The sequence below is a fragment of the Amphiura filiformis genome, chromosome 5 (genome assembly GCF_039555335.1).
Source record: "Amphiura filiformis chromosome 5, Afil_fr2py, whole genome shotgun sequence".
In the NCBI taxonomy this organism is placed as follows: Eukaryota; Metazoa; Echinodermata; class Ophiuroidea; order Amphilepidida; family Amphiuridae; genus Amphiura; species Amphiura filiformis.
Window position 1 is genome coordinate 51,523,950 of NC_092632.1, and position 22,641 is coordinate 51,546,590.

Below are 22,641 nucleotides of genomic sequence, written 5' to 3' on the forward strand. Positions count from 1 at the left end.
TATTTACCACGTAGACAGTCTTCTTAGTCTGAAATAGCTGCCATTTTGAATCACTTCAAGGTCACGCCCATTGTTATTCTTAATCGTTCCTTTACAAATGCTACCTGTGTAATTGTATAATAATAAGTACAAACATGCCATTATCAAAGAAGACACATGGTTTAATTTGAAGACAATAACCTGTATAGTGCAAATCGAAGTTATTCTGAATATTTCTAGGTCAAGTGATGAGGCATTGACTGAAATTAATCAATTCATATATTTTGTTTATACATTTTACGCAAAGATGGTGGCATTTGCAGCACATAAAAATGTTAAAATATGTTTGTAAATGATTTTAACATGTAGGGTGCAAATGGAAGCTATTTTGAAGATTTCAAGGTCAAGTGATAAGACATTGACTAAATTTTATCAGTTTGTATATTTTTATTATACATTTTAGGCTGTACAGTGGAGATATTAACTGAAATTAATCAGTTTGTATATTTTGCGAAAATGGTGCCATTTGCGTCACATAAAGATATCATGTACATGTACTTTGAATATTTAAAGGTCAAGTGATGAGACATTGACTGAAATTAATCAGTTTGTATTATTTGCGTATACATTTTAGACGAACATGGTGCCATTTGGGTCACATGAAGGTGTCAAAACGGGTTTTTAATGATTTTTACCCTATACAGTGATGAGAAATTAATGAGTTTGTATATTTTGTTTATACATTTTAGGCTAAAATGGTGCCCTTGCCCATGCTTTTTAATGATTTTAACCTATACAGTGATAAGATTTTAACTGAAATTAATCATGTGAAGAGATTCATCAGGTTAAGAGTTTTCATATACAAGAGTGATTAGTATCCCACCATCCTTTGTGCTGGTGGTAACACAGCTCCATCCCTTGGGGTCTTGAGGAAAGGGTCATGTATGCACGTGACTTAAATTGTAGGCCTTACCATTGCTTTTGTTCTTACCACAATATACTTTCTTACCACAACATACTTCTCGTTCAGGGGCAAGATATGTAGACAATAATGGCGCAGCTAAGGGCAGTCTAGTGTCTCCAATCACAGCTAATCTGTCATTGTACATGGAATTCTTAGAAGAGCAAGCCATCGCTACAGCGCCCTTGAATTGTAAGCCTAGGCTGTGGAAGAGGTATGTCGACGACATCCTTGACAATCATCAAGTTGACAACCTTACAGACCACCTCAATAACACTGATCCAACAGACATCATTAAGTTTACCTGCGAAAAGGCCCCGTTTTTAGACACACTCATCGTCAGAAAAGAGGATGGTTCAGTCAAACCATCCTCTTTTGGTTTACCGCAAGGCTACACAGACCAGTATCTCAACCACCCAATATATCACAAGCTGGGTGTTGTACGCACATTACTAGATAGAATGGACAAGATCGTTACAGAAACTGAAGACAAACAAAAAGGGGAAGACAATATCAAGAAAGCATTGAAGATGTGTGGCTACACTGAGTGGACTATTGAGACTGTAAAAAGAAGATCAGGGACACACCTTCCAAATCCACCAAAACAAAACCAATCCTTCTCAGCAAACCAAGGGACTTGTAGTTATTCCATGTGTGGAAGGTATGGGTGAGAGAGCCAATCAGGTGTTTAAAAAGCATAACATCCGAAAGACAAAATCGACCCATTAGACAAAACTGACCGTATCTACGAGATTCCTTGCAAAAGTTGTGACTCAGCATACTCAGTGCACATACGTTGGCGAGACCGGCCGGAAGTTGAACACCCGGCTTAAGGAACATCAAAAACAAACGGATAAATTGGAAAGGGACAAAAAGAACTTTACGCGCCAGCCCAGAAAAGAGTCAGTTGCAGAATAAACAAGTCAGCCATAGCAGATCATGCTATTCAACAGAACTATATAATTATTATTTTAATCAGATGTAATCAGACGAGTAATTTGATATGTCTCTGAACAAGATCGGAGCATTTTGAAGTTTTTACCCCTGCATGACATTTCGTGACCTCTAGCGGTCACCAAGTGTGTAGCTGCCTTTGGAGTCCCAAAGGGGAAAAGAAAACCAATCCTAGACACTGCCTCCAAAACAGCTTTGAGAGCCAGCTACGTCATCTGGCTATGCAGAAATACAAAGGCATTCCGACAGATAGAGTTTATACTGTTACGAGTCGTACTTGACTCAAGGCCAAAATCACCTTTTACCCGAACTCACACGAATGCACAACACAAATACACTGTTTGATTAAGCTAACAAAATCTAAGTCATGACATGACATCATTTCCTGAGGGGAATCCCGTGATGTCATTTTCACTTTACAACCTCAGGGGGGTTTCCAAATTAGATATGATTCAACTTGTTTTGCTCAATTTGAGAGGGGAATTCCCCAAAATGTCATCACTCATGTAACTTTGTAAACAAAGATAAATCATCAAATTAAATTACTCAGGGCGCATCACAATACCAACACCATCGATATGCACTGGGAAGCTTGGGAGTACTACTGGGGTAAAGGGGAAGGTTGGGCTCATAAACCGGTTAACCCACCAAAGTCTGGTTCTAAGTCCAGAGACCCCAGTGCACACTATACTGTGAAAATAGGCTTCGATGGTGACAATGTTGATGTTTTACCAACGACTATTCCACAGCGACACTTTTCATAGCTATACACTAGTCCTGCCTGCTGCCTTACATCACCCCGAGTGGACCGTTGCAACAGTGTGGCACTTGCTGCTAGTACTCTTACTTCCATGGTTATTCATAGGCTTAAGTACAAGCTGATTTTGTTTGTTTGTTAGTTAGACTGCAACAAGGTGATTTTTCCAATTTTGTTATCTTCCCAGAGAGAACTACACCAGGAGTGCTCATCTTAAAAGGTGGCACGCAGGATCACTCAGTGGGAAATTTTAGACATTGTTTTGTATTGTATCTTTAAAAATGTATCTTTAAAAATAATGATGATAAGTATATAAAAGTATACACTTTCAGAAACGAAATGATGCAAAGTATCCAACTAGCACGGCGGATTCCTGCAAAAATGAGCAGTTTTTGAGAAAAGCGCCAAATTTAATTTTCCATGCTAATTTTTTTTCGGTCCACCATAACAAGTTATCTGCTATGGCTGACTTTATTCTGTAACTGACTCTTTTCTGGGCCCGGGTTTCTGGGCTGGCGCGTAAAGTTCTTTTTGTCCCTTTCCAATCAATCGATTTTTTGGTTGCTTCGACCAACAAAAGATCGCGTCGCCTTAATTCCATATTTACATTTTCCCCCTGTAATGAACGGTCTAGTTATTTTGGCAGCCATTTTGGAAAACTTACAAATGTGAGCGCACACTACGAATGAGCGTTAAGTCGGCAAATTGTATTCTGAGATACAGGGTGTCTCAAAAAAAAAAAAGAGATCAATTATATGTATGTAAAAAAAACCTTTAATCGTTAGTGTTAATAAACTAAAACAATTATTTTTAAAGAAATGTACCCGTTTTCACTCTGTCCACGGAGGAGGTTTGGCTACTTCAAGATTGAAAAGGACTACACGTACCATGCATGAACTTATCAAACATTCCTCAATGATAACGTTATAAAATAACTTTATTTAGGGAATGGCCTTTACCGGTGGGTTTATGGGCTATAGATTTTGTTAAGTATCAATAATTTGTGGGTAAAATGGATGCGGAATGGGACCTCTTTTGCTATACTTGCAATTACTTATTTTTTCTTGGTTATTTATGCATTTTTGTTTTATAATGTTTCTTACTTTATTACTTTGTTGTTTCTTGCTTTCTTTTTAATTACAACATAAATCATTTCTCTTTTTAGGATAAAAGGTAACCCTGAAAGACTGTTTGGTTTGTTGATTCTTCTGAAGTGAATTTACTGTGCTGTGCTCTCTACCAAGTTGTCTCCTTGGCGAATACAGGTTTCAGCCCTGGTCCTCATTGCATCAATTACATTGCATACCATCCTTATGCACCGGATACTTGCGAACTAGCAGTAATACCTTTGCAAAGATCTTGGATCTTGCCACAAAGGAAGAAATCAAGTGGTGTGAGGTCTGGTGATCTTGCAGGCCACTCCACAGCATGACCCACTCCAACCACTCTGTTTGCTATCCGTGGACAGAGTGAAACACGGGTTTAAAAGGTATATCTTCCAAAGTTGTGAGCCGATTGAAATAATTGTTTTGGTTTCTATTAAAGCTAACGATTAAAGGTTTCTTTACATATTAAAATATATTTGATCAACCTTTCAGAAAAAGAGGTAAAATGTGCTTGAAGGTCATATTCATAGATACCTCAATTAGGCGCGACATGTTTCTCATTTGATTACATTTAAACCAATCAATAATCCTATTGTTGAAGAGGGTAATAATCTCCCGGGGGGCACTCAACACAAATGACCATACGGATATGCTCCCCCGGAAAGACCCCCCTTTTTGGGTTTCGCAGCTCCGAAAGACCCCCTATATTTGACCAAAATACAGCTCCGAAAGACCCTTGATTTTGATAATTTCAGCTCTAAAAGACCCAAAATTGCTCATTCCTCATATTTCTTGTTTTTTCAGGCGATTTTCAGCCAAAAAGCCAAGAAAGACCCTTGATTTTGACTTTTCGCAGCTCCAAAAGACCCCATTTTACTTGTTCACAGCCTGGTTCGCAGCTCCGAAAGACCCCCTTTTACCGGTACGCCATCAGCTCCCAAAGACCCACCACCTCAAAATTCCGGGGGAGCATACCCACCAAAATTTTTGATGTGCCCCCCCCAGGAATAATCTTCTACCTATTTCTATAGAATCATTAAATAACTCTAGTCTTTGTTTGCTTTGGCTAAATCCTGTTCAAGTGGTGGGTTACAATTGTATTTTGTCTGGGTATGTATAACCAACAATTAACAATGAGAGGGCATTCCTGAACCTCATTGACTTGGGGATGATTTGAAATGACCGCCAATTATGACTTACCAGCAATGTGGAAAAAGAGACACATGTAGAACCGAAAAATGGTACCATTTTGTTGAAGGAGCAGAGTTCAACAAACCATAAACCCGCTTCTGGATATCATTTGAAGTCAAATGATATACCATTTTAAAGTTCATGCTATATATTTTCTAAACACGAAATAAAACAAATGAGAAAGAGCGGTGAATCATATTTCAGACCCTCTAAGCATGGTTTTAGACATACAAATCATGTTACTATTACTAATAAGTACAATTAGCGAAACTTGTTTTCGTTAATTGGTGTTAGTCCCGGTATCGACGATGAGGGCGTCACGTGCACTGGCCGTTGACGTCACAATTTGACTTCGGAATAATTTTGATGGCCATTCTTTCAAATGAAAAATATATTTTGTCTAAATAACCACTTCTTAGGGAGTATCAGCAAGAACTTTGTTCCACAGAAGAAAGTTAAGTGTCCATGGAATAAACAGGCACAATAACAGACTGGACAGTGGTCGAAATGAACTATATAACGGTGTAAATGGACAATCGTGCAGTACTCATTTGATCATACTGCATACAGTGGACATAATCACGCATGCTATAATAGCGCTGAACCGAGTGCTGGCTGCTACATGTACAGATACACATTGCGGTCTCATACCATACGGTTCCGATCACTGATCTCTACACGACGGCCATGGCGGCATGCAGTGAAACACGTAGCGTACAACTGAAGCGGACCAGTTTCACCATGCTGAAACGGAGAAAAAGACCAGAATCATCGGAATATTCCGGGGAATATTCAAAGGCAAAAAAGATAAGTATTTGTCAACATGTACTGTAAGACGCAATTCCAATTATACGAAGCAAAGGTTTAAATAATAATAAATAATAACATTAATTGATTAGTTGATTGGTCGGTTGATTGATTGATTGGTTGGTTGGTTGATCGATTGATTGATTGATTGATTGATTGATTGATGGTTGGTTGGTTGATTAATTGATTACTCACCATACCATGATTGATTGATTAATTGATTAATTGATTAATATATAGATATGTAAATAATTTAGTACACATTAAAAGTTAACAAAAAAAAAAAAAAAAATTAATAAATTAAAAAAAAAAAAAAAAAAAAAAAAAAAAAAAAAAAAATAAATATAAATAATAAATAAAAATAAATAAATAAAAAAAAATAAATAAATAAAATAAAATAAAAATAAAGTCAATTAATGGAAAATAAATAGCAAAAATGAAAATAAAGTAATAAATTTTATTAAAAGAAAATCAATCTATCAATAATAATGATAAGGCGTTTCATATAGCGCCCAATGCAAAAAGTCCTCTAGGCGCTTTACAATAAACACAAATTACGCACGGAAAAATTACAAAGATAAATCATAAAAAGTACAAGAAAAAAGTGACATGCACCCCAAAGTATTAAGCACAAAAAAACCCAAAAAAAACAAACAAAACAAACAGATAATAACAAGAAACACTTTAAACCATGGGAAGATCAATAAATCCATTCCTATATTATTATCACATAATTATTATTATTATCATTATAATTAATAATTAAAGAGCGAGACAACCATAAAATAAATAAAAACAACAACAGCCAGATCTACAACACACTATTTAACAAGTTTACAATAATAATAATAATAAAAAAAAATAATAATAATAATAATAATAATAATAAAATAAAATAAAATAATAATAATAATAATAATAATAAATAATAAAATAAAATAAATAAATAAATAAATAAATTTAAAAAAAAAAAAAAAAACACAAAAAAAAAAAAAAAACACTATTAATTCTCACACACTCAAAAAATGGGTGACCTTCTCGACATCATCCCTCTTGGACATATCGAAATAAAGGTTTTGGCTTCTGAATTCTGAATAAAGCTCAGGTTTTTCTCACAATCCCGGTGAAATTATAAGCCTGAAATATATTCCATTTACATGTTATGAACAAAAAAGTAATAATAATAATAATAAATAAAAAAAAAAAAAAATAAAAAAAAATAATAATAAATATATAAATAAATAAATAAATAAATAAACAAATAATCAAACTATTAATTCTCACACACTCAAAAAAAATCACTATTTAATTAATAACAACTACATCTCACATTTTTATTTATGAGCAAAAAAGTAATACCCTCATCTCCAATTTATGGTATACCACACATGCCATTCTGAATAACACTATTTTACTTCCAATATCAAAACGGCTGGTGCAATTGACCTCATAGCATGGGAATTGGGTTATTTTGGTACAGCCCAACAAACAAACAAACAAAAAAATCTGATTTGGTGTTAAATGCTTAAAAACACATAAAAATCGTCATTTTTAAAGACTATTTGTGCACCATTTATAAGCTGAGGCCATCACGGCCAAGATAGCTCACAGCTGAAAAATGAGTGCGTTATTTTAAATGACTAGTGGTAGTCTTAAACATTGTTCAAGATTTTAAGATCGGCACATTTTATCTTCATGACATCAGTCTGGTAACATTAATCACTATTCATTTTGAGGAATTGGCTCCAACTCAAAGCGATTAACTTTACTACACTGAGCAATAGACTGTGTGTGCATGCTACAGCATGGAAGCCCCGCTGGGTATCATATCTGAAATGGCGGTTAGAAGTGCATAATTTGAGACGAGTTTTGGTAGGCGTTATTGTTCTCTGGTGTGAAATCAGGGATTTCTTGAAACTCTTGTTTGTTTTAGGCCTAAACTGGGCCACAGCATGTACTGTGCGTGAGTACTCGCACATAATGAGTGGGAAACTGCTCTAGCAGCAAATGTGTTGACAGTGGACATCCCTATATTTGTAATGATGTCCATGTTCATGTTTGACAGTGGATATCCCTATTTATATGTATAATGATGTCCATGTTCATGTTTGACGGTGGACATCCATATTTATTTTTATAATGATGTCCGTGTTCATGTTTGACATTGTTATCAGATGGGAACCCTATTTTTCTCGTTGGGGTTTCCGGATCGGCGTGTTTCCGGATGTTCTAACACCTAACTTCGGTGCGTTGGTGGGAGAGGTGCGATCTTGCACTCGATTCACTAATTTGAATTTTGGTCCGATAAATTGGGGGATGAGACCGTCAGTCGGGCCTCCCACTTTTTATAATACACATTCATGCCTATTAGAACAATAGCTAATTTTCTTTTTCTTTTCAACAGATAATGTCATGCCGAAACGCAAACAAGGAAGTTCAGCAAAGAAAGACGCAAGGAAGTTCAGCAAAGAAAGACAGCAGCAAGCGCCCGCTTTAATGGCGTTATGACACAAATCCACCAGAAATCACAGGGCAGGCGTCGTCCTTGCCTGGTGAGCTAGGAGTGGTATATAGTACTGGGTGAAGTACTTGGACTGAAAGCGGCCCGCAACTGCCCGGGTTTAGGGCTGATCAGGCACTTACCCCACAGCAGACTGATCTCCCATGCTTTGCTTTCAATAGGGGAGAATGCAGCAATGATCCTATGCCGTTTTTGACACATCTATCAAACATGCACGAAATCAGGACATACCGCAATCAGGATATCAGGTACCATTGTATGCGCCAAGAGTGAGCAATGCAACAGGGGACTTGTTATTTGACTTTACGTATGGGATTGCCTCCATTTGAGCAATATTGGACTATAAGCAGTTTATATTCACCATAAGGAGAGCGAACGATTTCTTTTTGCTAGTTCAGAGGCTTTTTATTAGTCCACCAGAAATCACAGGGCAGGCGTCGTCCTTGCCTGGTGAGCTAGGAGTGGTATATAGTACTGGGTGAAGTACTTGGACTGAAAGCGGCCCGCAACTGCCCGGGTTTAGGGCTGATCAGGCACTTACCCCACAGCAGACTGATCTCCCATGCTTTGCTTTCAATAGGGGAGAATGCAGCAATGATCCTATGCCGTTTTTGACACATCTATCAAACATGCACGAAATCAGGACATACCGCAATCAGGATATCAGGTACCATTGTATGCGCCAAGAGTGAGCAATGCAACAGGGGACTTGTTATTTGACTTTACGTATGGGATTGCCTCCATTTGAGCAATATTGGACTATAATCAGTTTATATTCACCATAAGGAGAGCGAACGATTTCTTTTTGCTAGTTCAGAGGCTTTTTATTAGTTTTCATGGTTTCGGCCCTTGCGGTGTTGGTGGCCGCGGATTCTAGTTGCACGAATCCGGATTCGCGCACCTCGAATCCTCGGTTGGCCCCTTCGGGAACAAATAAGGGTTGGGAAAATTTTTTAAGCTTTTAGGGACTATTGTGATTTGCTACAAATTGTTATATTCAGTCGTCCGTGTAGTATGGCGACAGCATAAACATTGTGTAAGTACATGTTGAAAGTATATGTTTTTCTTTGTTCGCCTGTGTATCACGGTGACAGTTGGTAATTGTTACATTTAGTCGTCCGTGTAGTATGGCGACAGCATAAACATTGTGTAAGTACATGTTGAAAGTATATGTTTTTCTTCTTATTCAGTATTATTGAGCCATAAAATTATTCCGTGGTCATTCCGCACAAAAGTTTGATTGTTCTGTCTCTTTCTTCTTTGTCGTCGATATCCGGGGCTAAGTAACATTTATTAATCTTTCGCAGAGGTTGATTTCGGTAGATTTTGACTATCCTAATAGCAATTTTACGATTTGAAATTACTTGGTACTCTAGGTCGGTAAACATGAATAAGATTTGATCGTTCCCTAGAGAAGTCTTTTTGAGAGAGCTGAGCTTTCGGAACTCTAGCGAGTGCCATCTTCAGAGCCATGTAGCAATGTTTTCCGCAAAAAAAATCCATGTTGCAATTATTGTTGACCTTTTTAGCTGATTTTACTGGCCTATAGGATGAGGGTTGATATTGATCGGACTTTATGCTCTGAGTGACGATTTATGCCTACTCATGGTTCACAGACGTTGATTTCAAGAAAAAGTTCGATATCCCATAGTTGACCGGAGGGGTGGTTGGACAAATCGTGGAATTTAAACTGTGATATTATTAGACATTTGAGAGATAACGGTATACTGTCATTGTCCTTTTCGTGTCCTTTTAAGGTAGATTGAAAGGTCATTTATTTTTTAATTATATGACAGCAGATGGGCATTTGACAATATTTTGAATTTTTGATTCATGAATATATTTTCTATGGGAGGGACCGGGGTGGCCCAGAGGATGATTTAAGGAAGCCCCATCATGCACTGTAAAAGTATTATCACGCGAGTTTCAACTGCCACTTTACTTTTCAAATCCCATTGAATTCTGTCCAAAAGATGTTGTTTTAGAATTGTGTGTGTGTCATTATTACTTGGTCGATTTCAGATCAAAAGTGATGTATGCACAAAGGATAATTCACACCTTCTGTAGATAACATAAAATGTGAAATCGACCAACATTTTGAATGTGTTTTATTGTAAATATATCAGTCCAAATTCAAATTTAACCATGTACGTCTATGCAGTGGGCAAGCAGTGGTGTCATGGTCACTCACACAGCTGTGCTAACCGCAAGTTGACCCCAGTGGAGTGCTGGGTAGCGCTTAAATCATCCTCTGGGGTGCCCAATGGGTAGAAAGACTTTAGCCGACAAAAGTGTATCAAGGGTGCATCTGTTGCGATTTCGAGTACCTGGGTTAGTATTATAATAATAAGGCAGGGAGGTATCGGAACAGGGGCAGGAGCCACAAACTTGTAATTACTGACAAAAAAGCCGTAAATAAACCCAAACGTGTTTGGCAAATAGCAAAATATTTAGAAATACAGAATCAGCTATTAGGCCAGATAATGTTCGTATTCATTTGTGTATAATGCAGCATATTGCAGCATTTATATTTAATGTACAATAATAATAATGATAAAGAATGATGAATAAATAGCATCTTAATATGATTGGACCAACGTCATTTTACCACTTCTTGCAAATACCATTATTGTATATTAATTACGTATTCATCATGTTCATATGAACTGCGTTTTACATTTACGTTATATGGCTGTAATATTACACACAGGCTAGCTCCCGTTATGTATTCTCGAACGCGCTGATTTCAAACACTGTTGTCAATAGCATCAAGCAGGCCAAATAGTATTTACAAAATATGGACATCATCAAATATATAAAATACCAAAACTTGTGCTAACTAAGCCTAAACCGTGAATATGCCTACCATGACTGAAACTATGTAATATAATGATATATTCCTCTGAACATGCTGAAGATAAAGAAACTGCTATCCAAAATAAAATATTATTTCAAAGATCACGTAGTCAACCAACGCTGTTAAGATAGTCGATTGTCTACCAGTGGCAACTTCTCAGATTGGGAAGCTTTACGTCTTCGCGTGTAGACAATGCTCAAACTTACAATGAGTAATAAAAACAAAGTTCCTGTAACTGCACCCAAAATAATAAACAACGTAGGTGATGATTGGTCGGAATTGCAGTCCTTACACTCGTTGATATTAATTAATCTATTGACCATGTTGCTGAAATCCACTCCATATTTGCTTCCGTCATGTGTCTCTGCTGCGATTTCTTTGCCTTGTCTGACCATTTTACTGTTAACGTTTGTGTAAATGTACGGTGATTCCTGTAGAAAATGCATAAAAACATATTGCACATATTCAAGCAGGAATGATCAGGACAATTGAGTAAGATTTATTCATAGAGATGTCCTTTTCAGAGGGCCGAGCTTTCAGAACTCTAGCGAGTACCATCTTCAATTGCTCTGAGCTGAAGATGGCACTCGCTAGAGTTCAAAAACCTCAGCCCTCTGAAAAGGACATCTCTAGGGAAAGATTAAATCTTACTCATGTTTACCGACCTAGAGTACCAAGTAATTTCAAATAGGACAATTAATTGTTATCACTGTGAATAATTATTCGATTTGCTAATTGCTATCATTGTATTGTTATCTGGTAAATGCAGAATATATCTTGGTAGTCAGTAAATTGTAAAACTAATAGGCCCATATAATTATTTTGATCAATTCCGGCCCAAATTAATATCGATATCGCTACAATCCACGTATATCAGTTTCTTCATTCTTTTTTTTTTTTTTTTTTGAAGGACAGGTATTGCACACAAATTGCACAACAATGAGTCGGTCTACTTTTAAATGATCCGTCTATTTGTTACTGCTGAAAGTCAAGTTACTATACCTCATTTGGGCATCTGATTTCTTCATAATCCCATGACAAATCTTTTTCGCCGACTGGTTGAATCTGTCAAGATACAATAAGTTACATTACGTTACATGCCCCTCAAAGATTTCAGCAGTTCTACTTGACAGCTTTAATTCCCAAACTAATTCATTCCCTGTCCCTGAAATTACAAATTGTATGTAGTTTACATGGTTTATCGTACAACCAAGGGCAATGACCCCGATGGCGAAGCAGTTACATTAGGTGACATTGTTCGGTCCAGCTTTCCAGAAAATAACCTTTGCCTGATGCCGTCGATTGTCAAACGTTAAAAGCTGGTGACAGGTGTTATGTTGGTAACAGTTTTAGGCCATTATAGTATGGTCCTATAGTGATTATCACCACATGTTTCGGCTAAACTGTTGTTAAAACAGGACACATTTGTTTACGGAGTCTGTAGCCTATTGAGTACCCCGTTAACTCGAAGTAGTTCATAGTGGAGATAAAATTTTGATTCGCAATCTGTTATTGATAATGCATTCTCAAGCTGTCCAAACAAAACATGCAAAACACGTGGACTTTTTAAAAAAGTAACTGATTCTATATGGGAACCAATTGAAGCATTTATGATATTCATATTCAATGTTCACGGTGATAATTGTGTAGACTACATGTACTCCAGTCCTTTTTTATCGCCCAAAATTCACGAATTTCTAATTATCAAATTAATAGTAGCAAAGAGTTCGATACAAATGTTGTTAAGTCCAAAAGCGCCAAATCATTGACATTTTACTTTACTTTTGCTGCGGATAATCCGTTTTCCAACAGCTCTTTTTAATCTTCTGACATTTAGGTCTATTTTTTCCTATTTACCATGTTATTCCAAATACCAATAGCTCCAGCTATGTTGCCTTTTTCGCTGAAGTGAAAACAATCTGGTGCAAAGTAAGACTTATCAACAGTGCCATCCTGGAATTGAATTTAGAAATATTTTTAGATATCTTGCAATTCGAAATTGCATTAACATCATAAACAAACATTGCAAAAGGACTGTTACTTGAGCTAGAAAATAATTTCAAAGCTTCTCCAACAACCACGATGCCTATTATTAGGCCTATAGTATCTGAAGCTTTCTAGGCTCAGGCATTCCTATCAGGGCAGGGGCGTATAGCAAGCGGGTGGGCAGGGTGGACGAAGTCCATGGTCCCCGCCCGAGGGTTCAGGGGCCCCGAGCAAATGCAAACATAGGGATAGGGCTGATAAAGAAGATGTTAAAAGGGCCCGCACTGCTCTTTGTCCATGGGCCCCAGAGACTCTCTCTCTACCTACGCCCGGACCTACGCCCTTGCATTCCATAGAATTATGTGACTGTGTGTCGTCCATAGAAATATGGTCTCGTCATTTCGCAATAGCAGACTTTCCAATATATCAGCGCTAAATCTAATACATGTAGCTGAAATTCAAACACTATCATTCATAGATATGTATCAAAATATTCAATTATTCTCAAAAGAAAATCACGTATAATTGGATTTTCAGTGGGGATAATCTGTGAAATTCTGAACCATCGTGGTTTGGAAGGGGGGGGGGGTTGGTGTACGTGTGTGTGCCAATTGTTTTAGTTCATTATTTGAAGCCACTATTAAAGCCACTATTAGGCCATATAAATCTCCATCACAGAGTATCCTATTTTAGAATGGTGTGGTCATTAATTTGTCAAATTCTTACAGGTAATTCTGGTAAATCTGTGTCGTGAAACATAGGTTGGTAAACTGCGGTAAAATCGTCTCGCTTGTCGAACTTGCCACTGGTAATACTTTCTTCCAGTAAACGCTGGAATGACAAAATAGGATTTTTAGAGATTCGTTAATTTTATATCTGCTTTATGTCTAAATTTGAAAAGTAACCTGTTTTTGCGCAAATTAGGTACAATCTTCCATTCCTTTGTATACAGGCCTAATACTTTAATATTTGTTAATAATATTTTAATAAACGTTATTACGTTACCTGGTATTCCTTGTTAATGGCTTTCAGCTCTGAAATCTTTTCCTGATCTCCCATTCCACAAGAACAAACAAGCCTAAAATAATCACGAGAATGGTTAACATAGAAAAATAACAGCAACACAAGGGAAGAAAGAAAACTTTCCGTTTTGTCCTGTGTTCTGATCATCCTAATTTTTATGGGAGCTGTCACGTAAATGTGACTTTTTTACTACAAAATGTAATTTTTAGTCAAACAGTTGCCTTATTTGGTAAATATTTTAAAAATATAAGGCAGATAAAAAAGTAAGTCCCTATAATAGAGAAAAGGCACAACGGCCAAATTTTGAACAAATGCATTTTTATAGTTTGTACCCACCCCCCATGTTTCAAAAAACGTGTATTTTTGTATGATTTCGTCCAAAATGGTTGATTTTACACCAAATCAGTATTTATTTACATTGATTGACTCATGTCGAAAAATATATACGAAGTTGAGGTACTTTTACTTGATACGTTTCGGAGACTTGACAGCTTCTAAAAATAACCTGATTCTGTTAGAATTTTAGTTTATTTTCATGAAACGTCATTCTTACGTAAATAATGTTAATAATTCGTTCTATTTTACTTTCGCAAACGAATTGTGTTGTGAAAAGAAAGAGCCACACTTACTGATGAACTATGTCGCATGTTACTCCTGTTATGTTACCCACTTGGTAGACATTTAAAATTCCAATTATATTCACGAGTGTCCTCGGCATCTAATCGACGTAAAAGAGAACTATTTAATGCTAGTATTTCCTATTTAATATGCGAATATGTTACGTAGATAGTAAATATTGTTTCGTACTATTGGCATCTCATAATCGAATCTGCAATTATTTGTTAACTTTAACCATTGTCGAGTTAGGGGGGTAGGTAAACCCCCATCCGGGTTGTTTTCCTATCGCTGTAAAATGCTCAAAAGAATAATTAGGCTATAGTATGTTCACTTTTTTGGCAATTTTGGGCAAAATTGGTTGATCGTTGCCCTCATCTGAAATACCCCATCCCCGAAAAAAATTCTGGTGCCACTACTGGGTAAGTTTATGGTTTGATGTTGGGATTAAAAATTTATTAACGTAAATTAACTTTGATTTTGAATCACCGTGTCTTTATTTCTTGACCGATTTCAACGAATGAGGTCTTGAATCCGAGTTAAAGTTTTACCGAGTCTGTTACTTCGTGTTTAGATCACATCAATCCCTTTTATCGAAATTTGAAGACTCGAAATTTGTAACTCGAAATTTGAATCTCGGAACTCGGAATCTTCGAGTTTCGAGTTTCGAGTCTCATCTGTATGTGACGTATGCATAGATAACACAATTCGCTTAAGATTCCATTGCATTACCTGTTCCAGAATGATGATAGCTTTCTCAATGTTGGCTACATATTGGACCGGATCAAGGTTCTCCTTGTTCCCACACCATTGACATAGATCGTTACCGCCAATGAAAATGGTGACAAATTTCCAGTCATTCTCATAATCGACAGCTTGGTCATTGCTGATTCGGTATACCAATTCTTCTGCTTGAGATTCCATATTACTGTATTCAGGTAATGAAGATATAGGGACCTAGTTAACTTTAAGTTATATCGTCTTTAGCGACACCCTAGATTCGGTATCTAAACCTCGGTTTAGGCAGCCCAATCTTCTTATTTTACAACAGAGTGTAATACCTTCCCAGCAAACCCAAAACGTTTTTAAAACGTTTTAAACAGGTTAAATTTTGGGTTTTGGTTTTGGTAAAAAGTTTTAATAGCATTAGATGCCGAGTTATATCAAAAGTCATAACAACATTTTTGGTACGAAAACACAGTACAACAATATTTTTAAAATGTTTTCAAAATGTTAATGTAAAATATTTTTGAAAATATTTTTGCCACATATTTTGTCAACATTTTATATTACATTATGTTAGAATATTTGCAATAAGTTATCAAAAAAATGTTTTTGAATGTTATGAAAACGTTTTATACCCTTTGTATACTCACAACACGATATTCTAACGTTTTCTGGTAACCTTTTCTAACTTTTGCGAATGGTGTCGAAAACGTATTGTGTTATTTGGAAATAAGTATTCATAAAAATGTAGGAGATTTTTACAAAATGATTGATAAATCAAACTTACGGAGCTTTTGCTCCTCCTATGGCAACATTAAATTTGGAATTCGGCTCATCGACACCTCCTGTACCGGTTGAATAACCATATAGTTTTGAATTGTATTTTCTGAGGATATCTGTAAAAAATGGTTTTTGGAGATGATTTTACTTCCATGTTCAACCATCGTGACCAACGCCATCCACAATATCTCCTCCTCCTCCTCCTGATTATCATCATCATTATCCTCCTCTTCATCCTCCTCCTCCTCATCAAAATCAATATCGTAATAATAATAATAATAATAATAATAATAATAATAATAATAATAATAATCATAATCATAATCATAATAATAATGGTAATAATAATAACAACAATAATAATAATAATAATAATAATAATAATAATAATAATAATAATAATAATAATAATAATAATAATAATAATAATAATAATAATAATAATAATAATATTATCATCAATACATAACAGCATCGTATTCAAAATCATCATCATAAAAAGGTTAACAACGTAAAAAAAACAACGAAATACTTATAACAGTACCTTCAAAACAATTCAACCCAATACGACTAAACGCTTATTTATACTGCTTGGATATTAATAGTACCAACGACTCTGAAGACGATGACTCCTGAGCTCCTCATGTCACACAAATACATAATTATATTAAATTAGAAAATGAAATTCTGTTAACATCGGACTAATAAAGAGCAAGAGAAGAATATTTACTTGGTAATGTTGTGACTGTATCAAGATTCTCATCACCACCAATCCTATAACATAAAGAGATATCCAGTCGTAAAATGTATTTGTATAATTTCGAAATGTTAATAATGCAACTCATTACAGATAGACGTATACGGTTGCACATTCACTTAACGTATAATATCGCTCACTGGCAAAACCCCAAAAGTAGATCGATTTCAAATTGAGTGTGTTTAGGTTCATCAACTTACGATGCCGCTAAACCTCTGTATTGAGTTGCTACCCCTGGAAGATACTCTGCCTTTGCGCCAAACCCAGCCTATTATTATAAAAAGAAAAACACGAATAAAACACAAATAAAACTTTTACGTGTTTATCACGATAATCGGGATGATAGTTTTATAATATTTGTGAATCCTTGTTCTACGAAGGAATGACGATAGGAGGCAAAGCAACCCCATGCATCTAAGAGTTGTTATCCGGCATCCTGATCCGCATACAAAAACGCATTATGTTTACATCCAGTTGACTTTAGCTAATCGCAGATCTATCCTTATGCGCTCACGTCAACGTAGACAGGGAAGAGGTGGTAGTTTGGTAAATCCCACAGGTTTCTAAAGGAAAGGCCATGATTTGTATTTAGCTCTCGTGAAATCATTACGGGGATGCGTACTCAACAGTTGGCAATTAAAGTTGGCAATAACATGCATTTCATTTCATATTTAGCACACAATCCGGTGACTATCGCGGGATTCGCGGGATTTTTAAGCCAAAAATCAGTTTTACCTATACTTTTGAAATGATTAAGCGTGAAATGTTTGTACTTATTTTGGTATCTCTGGATAGAGGAGACTCATAGCTATACATTATATGTGTGGAAGAGCGAATATAACTATATGACGTTTAACGAAGATAGGGGTTGCAACAACCACCTCCCTCGCATGTAAACCATAAACAATGGCTTAGTAGGTCGATAGTTAATTTACAAACGCAATCACTTTCAGTGCAAATTATATGCCAAATCCGAAGCTTAATGAAAATGTTATAATCTGGTATCTAAAGTCAAAGCCCTTTGTCTGTGAACTTGACCACAAGTTCGATTTATCTACCTCAAACAATGTTATCAATTATCAGATAACTCATCAGTTATCAGTTATTTCTGTCATAACGGTCTAACTCTAAACAAATCAAACACCCACCCTCAAACACACCCCCACATTTTAAAGGTCATACGAACTGTATAATATTTACGTCCCAGGGTGGCTAAAATAATAATAATTGTTGAACTCCAAGGGTATCTTGGAAAAAAGGACCTCGTCCTTTTCCTCGAAGATGCCATAACTGCTAGCATTGTCAATTTTGCGTGACAATTGCTATTATTTATGTAAAATTTTGCAATAAAAACATCTCTCTCCCTCCTTACTTTTCAGAAAGCGTGGAGACGAAATGTTTTAAATTTTATGTGGCCTAACTGATGTGCACTACCCTTAATATGATATCTAAAAGTACTCTGGAAAACGCTGGTTAAATATGACAGAATTCCCACACCTATCCCTTACGACTAATCACGACTGCCTCTCCTCCCCCTCTACCCTTCAGGCCTGGCAAAATTGCCACCCCTCCCCCAAATGGATACGGACAGACTGATGGTGATACAACATAAATATCTTACCGTTAAAGAATCTCCCAGTGCTCCTACAACTTTGATGTCCCCCGGCATTAACTGATGTACTGTATATTAAAATTTAATAACAATGATATCATAAACGACGCACATTTTTACGCAATGCGCATTAAAACTAAAAATATACAAGAGTAAGTGGAACCATTATACATGCATCATTCTTATAGTAATAACTAAAGCAGAATTCAAATGTCTCGCTATGTGAACTTAGTGAAGCTCGAATATATATTTCTCGCAATCTCTGTCGCACTTATTTAGATTAGAAAATAGGCGTTGAAATGACACTTAATTCACTCCTTACCACGGCACTGCAAATGAACGGCAATCAGCCCCACTTCGCGGTCATATTTCACACACCTTGTGCCCCCCGATCAACTTCGGATGCAACGCCCTAGTAACTTTATTTTATTTATAACATTCGGCCGAATCCAGGCTAAACCCAATAGTGCTCAGAAGCCACTAAATTCAAGGGATGCCTCCAGAAATGACGGGACAGGGATATGGGAAGAGGTCCGATTTTAGAAGCAGGAGGAAAACCGGAGCACCCGGAGAAAAACCTGCGAAGACGAGCATGGACCGCGGGGAATTGAACCCGGGCCACAGTGGTGAGAAGCGAGTGAGAAGACCACTGCACTAACCCGCCCTCCCTGCACAATGACCATTGCTGAAATTACCCTTCACCAAGTTAAATTCATTATACCATTGATTTGTAATCATAGTAATTAGTATTCATAACATATAATAGCTTTGGTGAATATTCTCGGTATTTACCTGAATTGGGAGGTTCTGGAGATTGATATGCCTTGCATCCAAATTCCGTATTGATGCGGTTATCATTATTCTGAGAAAAAAGTAATGACCATAAAATGATTAAAAGTCATGCAAGGCAGAATAAAATAAAACGGTCAAGTACATTTGGCACAAGTAGCAAGTTCTTTAACAAGTAGCAGCCAGTTCTTTTCAATCATGTCGACTGATGAGATCAATGGCGTCCAATGAGCATAAATTCGTTCAAAATAATACTTGTTTTTATCAAAAACTTACTTTCATGAATGAGTCAGCATCCTCTTTTACTTCTAATTTGGTGATGGTTTCCAGGTAATTCTCCCAAATATCTATTTCATACAAAAGTATTTTTTAACAAAGTCAAAGACATTAACAGGTGTTGCTCAATATGGACGCCAAAACAACATTTTGTAGCATTAATGAAAGTAGATTCAACAACTCTTCCTATACCTTTGTACAGGAGCCAACCGTTGTTAAACCGTGATGAACCCACACTTTTACTGTAGCGTAAACGCGAACGCGAGCGAGACTACGCGTTACGCGAGAGCGCGTAAAATTCGTCATGCCTGGAACCTTTGTGCGTATGCCAGCTTACAAGTTGAATTCAGTATTTTTCAGGTAGCGGCTAAACATTGCCGTTTTATTCTGTAGTTTTATTGCTGATATCAAAAGAGAAATCATCGAAGTTTTTGTAAGGCTGAGTGGCAATGATTAACTGACATTCCTCGTAAAATAATCGTGAATTTAACGATATTTAGGTTCTTTTCGTTGTTGAAAGGGATTCAATCATGTTTCACCGTTGTTCATCACCGTTTAACAACTCGCGTCCGGCGCGTCTGCGTGGTTTACTTCGCTCGGGCAGCTAAAGCTGCCCTCGCGAAGTAAACCACGCAGACGACGCGGCCGCATCGTTGTTAAACGGTGATGAACAACGGTGAAACATGATTGAATCCCTAACTATGTCATAGTCGAATTTTGATTTAAATAAAAATATGTTATTATTAATTATGATGAACGCATCCTGTTGGAACTCAACATTATACTGATGTGTATTATAATTAATAGTAAAATGGTCATAAAGAGTTTATGTAATTAGTGACAGTAAAAGTAAGTATACTTATGTTATTGAATGCAACATATCTTGCATAGCTGACTTTAATACTGAACAATTCTGATTTTGGAATCTACCAGTTTATTCGCGAAAGCTCGAGTAAAAAAATCCCCACTTGGGAAGCTAACAAACAGAGGGAGTACGGTGACTGAAAAGATCAGATGTGAAAATCTATCAATTGCACACAAATTAATACAAATCAGAGAAAGAAAGAGGAAAAAAGAAGAACGATTATGATTTGTTAGCAAAATATTTGAAAATAAAGAATACCTACCACCATAGCTGTTTTCAACACCGAGTATTATCGCAAAACATAATATCAACACAAGCCGGTCCATTTTAAATTTGACAGTTCCCACAAAGGTACACAATAATCAAATGGGGACGTATACATAGGTGGTGTAACTATACTAGCTTCTACTTCGTCTGTTTTCATTGGCCTACTTTAGTGATTGTACGTTGATCTTTCGAAGTTTATCAAACTTCTTTGACAGATATTATCTTGCGTTGTTTATTATACACCACACCATTGAACCTGCTGTTGTTGTCATAGCGTGATGACAGATATCATCACATCGATCTTGTTTTCATATATGATAAGATATCCAAATTATTGGACATTTATATCGACTCTGAATTTAGACACATAACCAATTTATTTGAACAAGGGAAGAGGCTTACGCATCTTATACACTTAAACATAGAAACATTCAAACATTACAAACTAGCACACGAGATCAAATTAACATGATTAATGATGCTTAATAATAATACCAGCACTTATATAGCGCTATTACAAATTCAAAGAATATGAACATAGCACTTTACACAATAAGAAAAGAGGAAAACAACAACAAAAAATCTTATGAGGTGAACAAATGAGTCTTTAGATGGCTCTTGAAACTGCTGACAGTGGGACATGACCGTATGGATGATGGTAAGTTGTTCCAAAGTTTGGGACCAGCAATGCTGAAAGCTCCACCACCAACCACCCGGTGATTCCAAGGGATGACAAGACGAGTAGTGTCTATAGCAGAGCGTAGACCTGGATTAGCTGATTGATAAATGGTAATGCAGTTTGGTGAGGTATGAAGGAGCCTGATCATTAAGTGACTTGAAAATGTACAAAAGTGTCTTGAAGGCGATTCTATCTTTAACTGGGAGCCAATGAAGACTAGCGAGAAGAGGAGTTGTAGAATGGCCCTGTTCTGCAATCTCGGAAGGCGGGTGATGTTGCTAGAGTTGCATCCAATTAAGAGCGAGTTGACATAGTCTAATCTGGACAGAACAAGGGCTCGCATAGCATGGCTGGTTGTGTCCTTGTTGATGAATCTTCTAATACCATGAATACGGGATATGTTCCAAAGAGAGAATTTTTTTTTACTGTGTTAGAAGAACGAATGATGTCAGATCCAATGTGGATTTCAGTGTCCTGTAATCTGTTCATATTATGTTGAGAGGCGGCAATAAAGAATTCAGTTTTGAATTGATTTAATTTCAACTTATTGCTGTTCATCCAGCGATGTATTTCGTCAACACAAGCAGTTAGCTTAAATAAAGCGCAAGCACTATCACCGGGTATTGTGGGATTAAAACAAACATACAATTGGATGTCGTCGGCATAAATATGAAACTGGATGCCAAATAGACGAATGATGTTAGCAACAGGTTGAGAATACATTGTGAATATCTTAGGGCCGATTATAGAGCCCTGAGGTACTCCAAACTTGAGAGAGTGCCTTTCAGACATATTACCACCAACACATACTTGAAAATTGCGATCAGTCATATAAGATTGAAACCACTCGAGTGCTGTGCCTTTGATACCAAAGTCACATTCAAGTCTGTTAAACAAAATTATGTGATCAATGGTATCAAAGGCAGCAGAAAGATCGAGCATGACTAAGAAAACAGCTTGGTTCTCATCAATGGCTGTCATGATGTCGTTTTTGACAACGAGCAAAGCAGTCTCTGTGCTATGCTTACATTTGTAAGCAGACGGCAGACTTTCGTCCAGACCGTTACTCTCAATGTGCTCATTGATCTGAGATATGGCTGCCTTCTCAATCACTTTACCAATATAGTTGACAT

At 36.6% G+C, this 22,641-nt stretch overlaps 1 protein-coding gene across 1 annotated transcript; it reads right to left on the reverse strand.

Annotated features, from left to right (window-relative positions):
* Positions 1 to 11,255: 11,255 nt before the first annotated feature.
* LOC140152268 (phospholipase B1, membrane-associated-like) lies at positions 11,256 to 22,489 on the reverse strand. The gene is made up of 14 exons (XM_072174573.1): positions 22,306 to 22,489; positions 19,698 to 19,768; positions 19,425 to 19,494; positions 18,642 to 18,700; positions 17,221 to 17,288; positions 16,994 to 17,037; positions 16,271 to 16,379; positions 15,490 to 15,685; positions 14,772 to 14,860; positions 14,125 to 14,197; positions 13,846 to 13,950; positions 12,991 to 13,086; positions 12,136 to 12,198; positions 11,256 to 11,564 (listed from the first exon to the last, which is right to left on the reverse strand). The coding sequence occupies exons 1-14, from the start codon at positions 22,487 to 22,489 to the stop codon at positions 11,256 to 11,258; spliced, it is 1,536 nt and encodes a 511-aa protein (XP_072030674.1).
* Between the last annotated feature and the right edge of the window lie 152 nt (positions 22,490 to 22,641).

Bases quoted from the DNA above. Each gene is read 5' to 3' on its own strand.
- LOC140152268 (XM_072174573.1), bottom strand. From the start codon at position 22,489: ATGACAGCCATTGATGAGAACCAAGCTGTTTTCTTAGTCATGCTCGAT. The intron at 14,198-14,771 runs GTAAGTGTGGCT...TGATTATTTTAG, and splicing joins ACATGCGACATAGTTCATCA to GCTTGTTTGTTCTTGTGGAA. The intron at 13,951-14,124 runs GTAACGTAATAA...TTGTCATTCCAG, and splicing joins CCATTAACAAGGAATACCAG to CGTTTACTGGAAGAAAGTAT.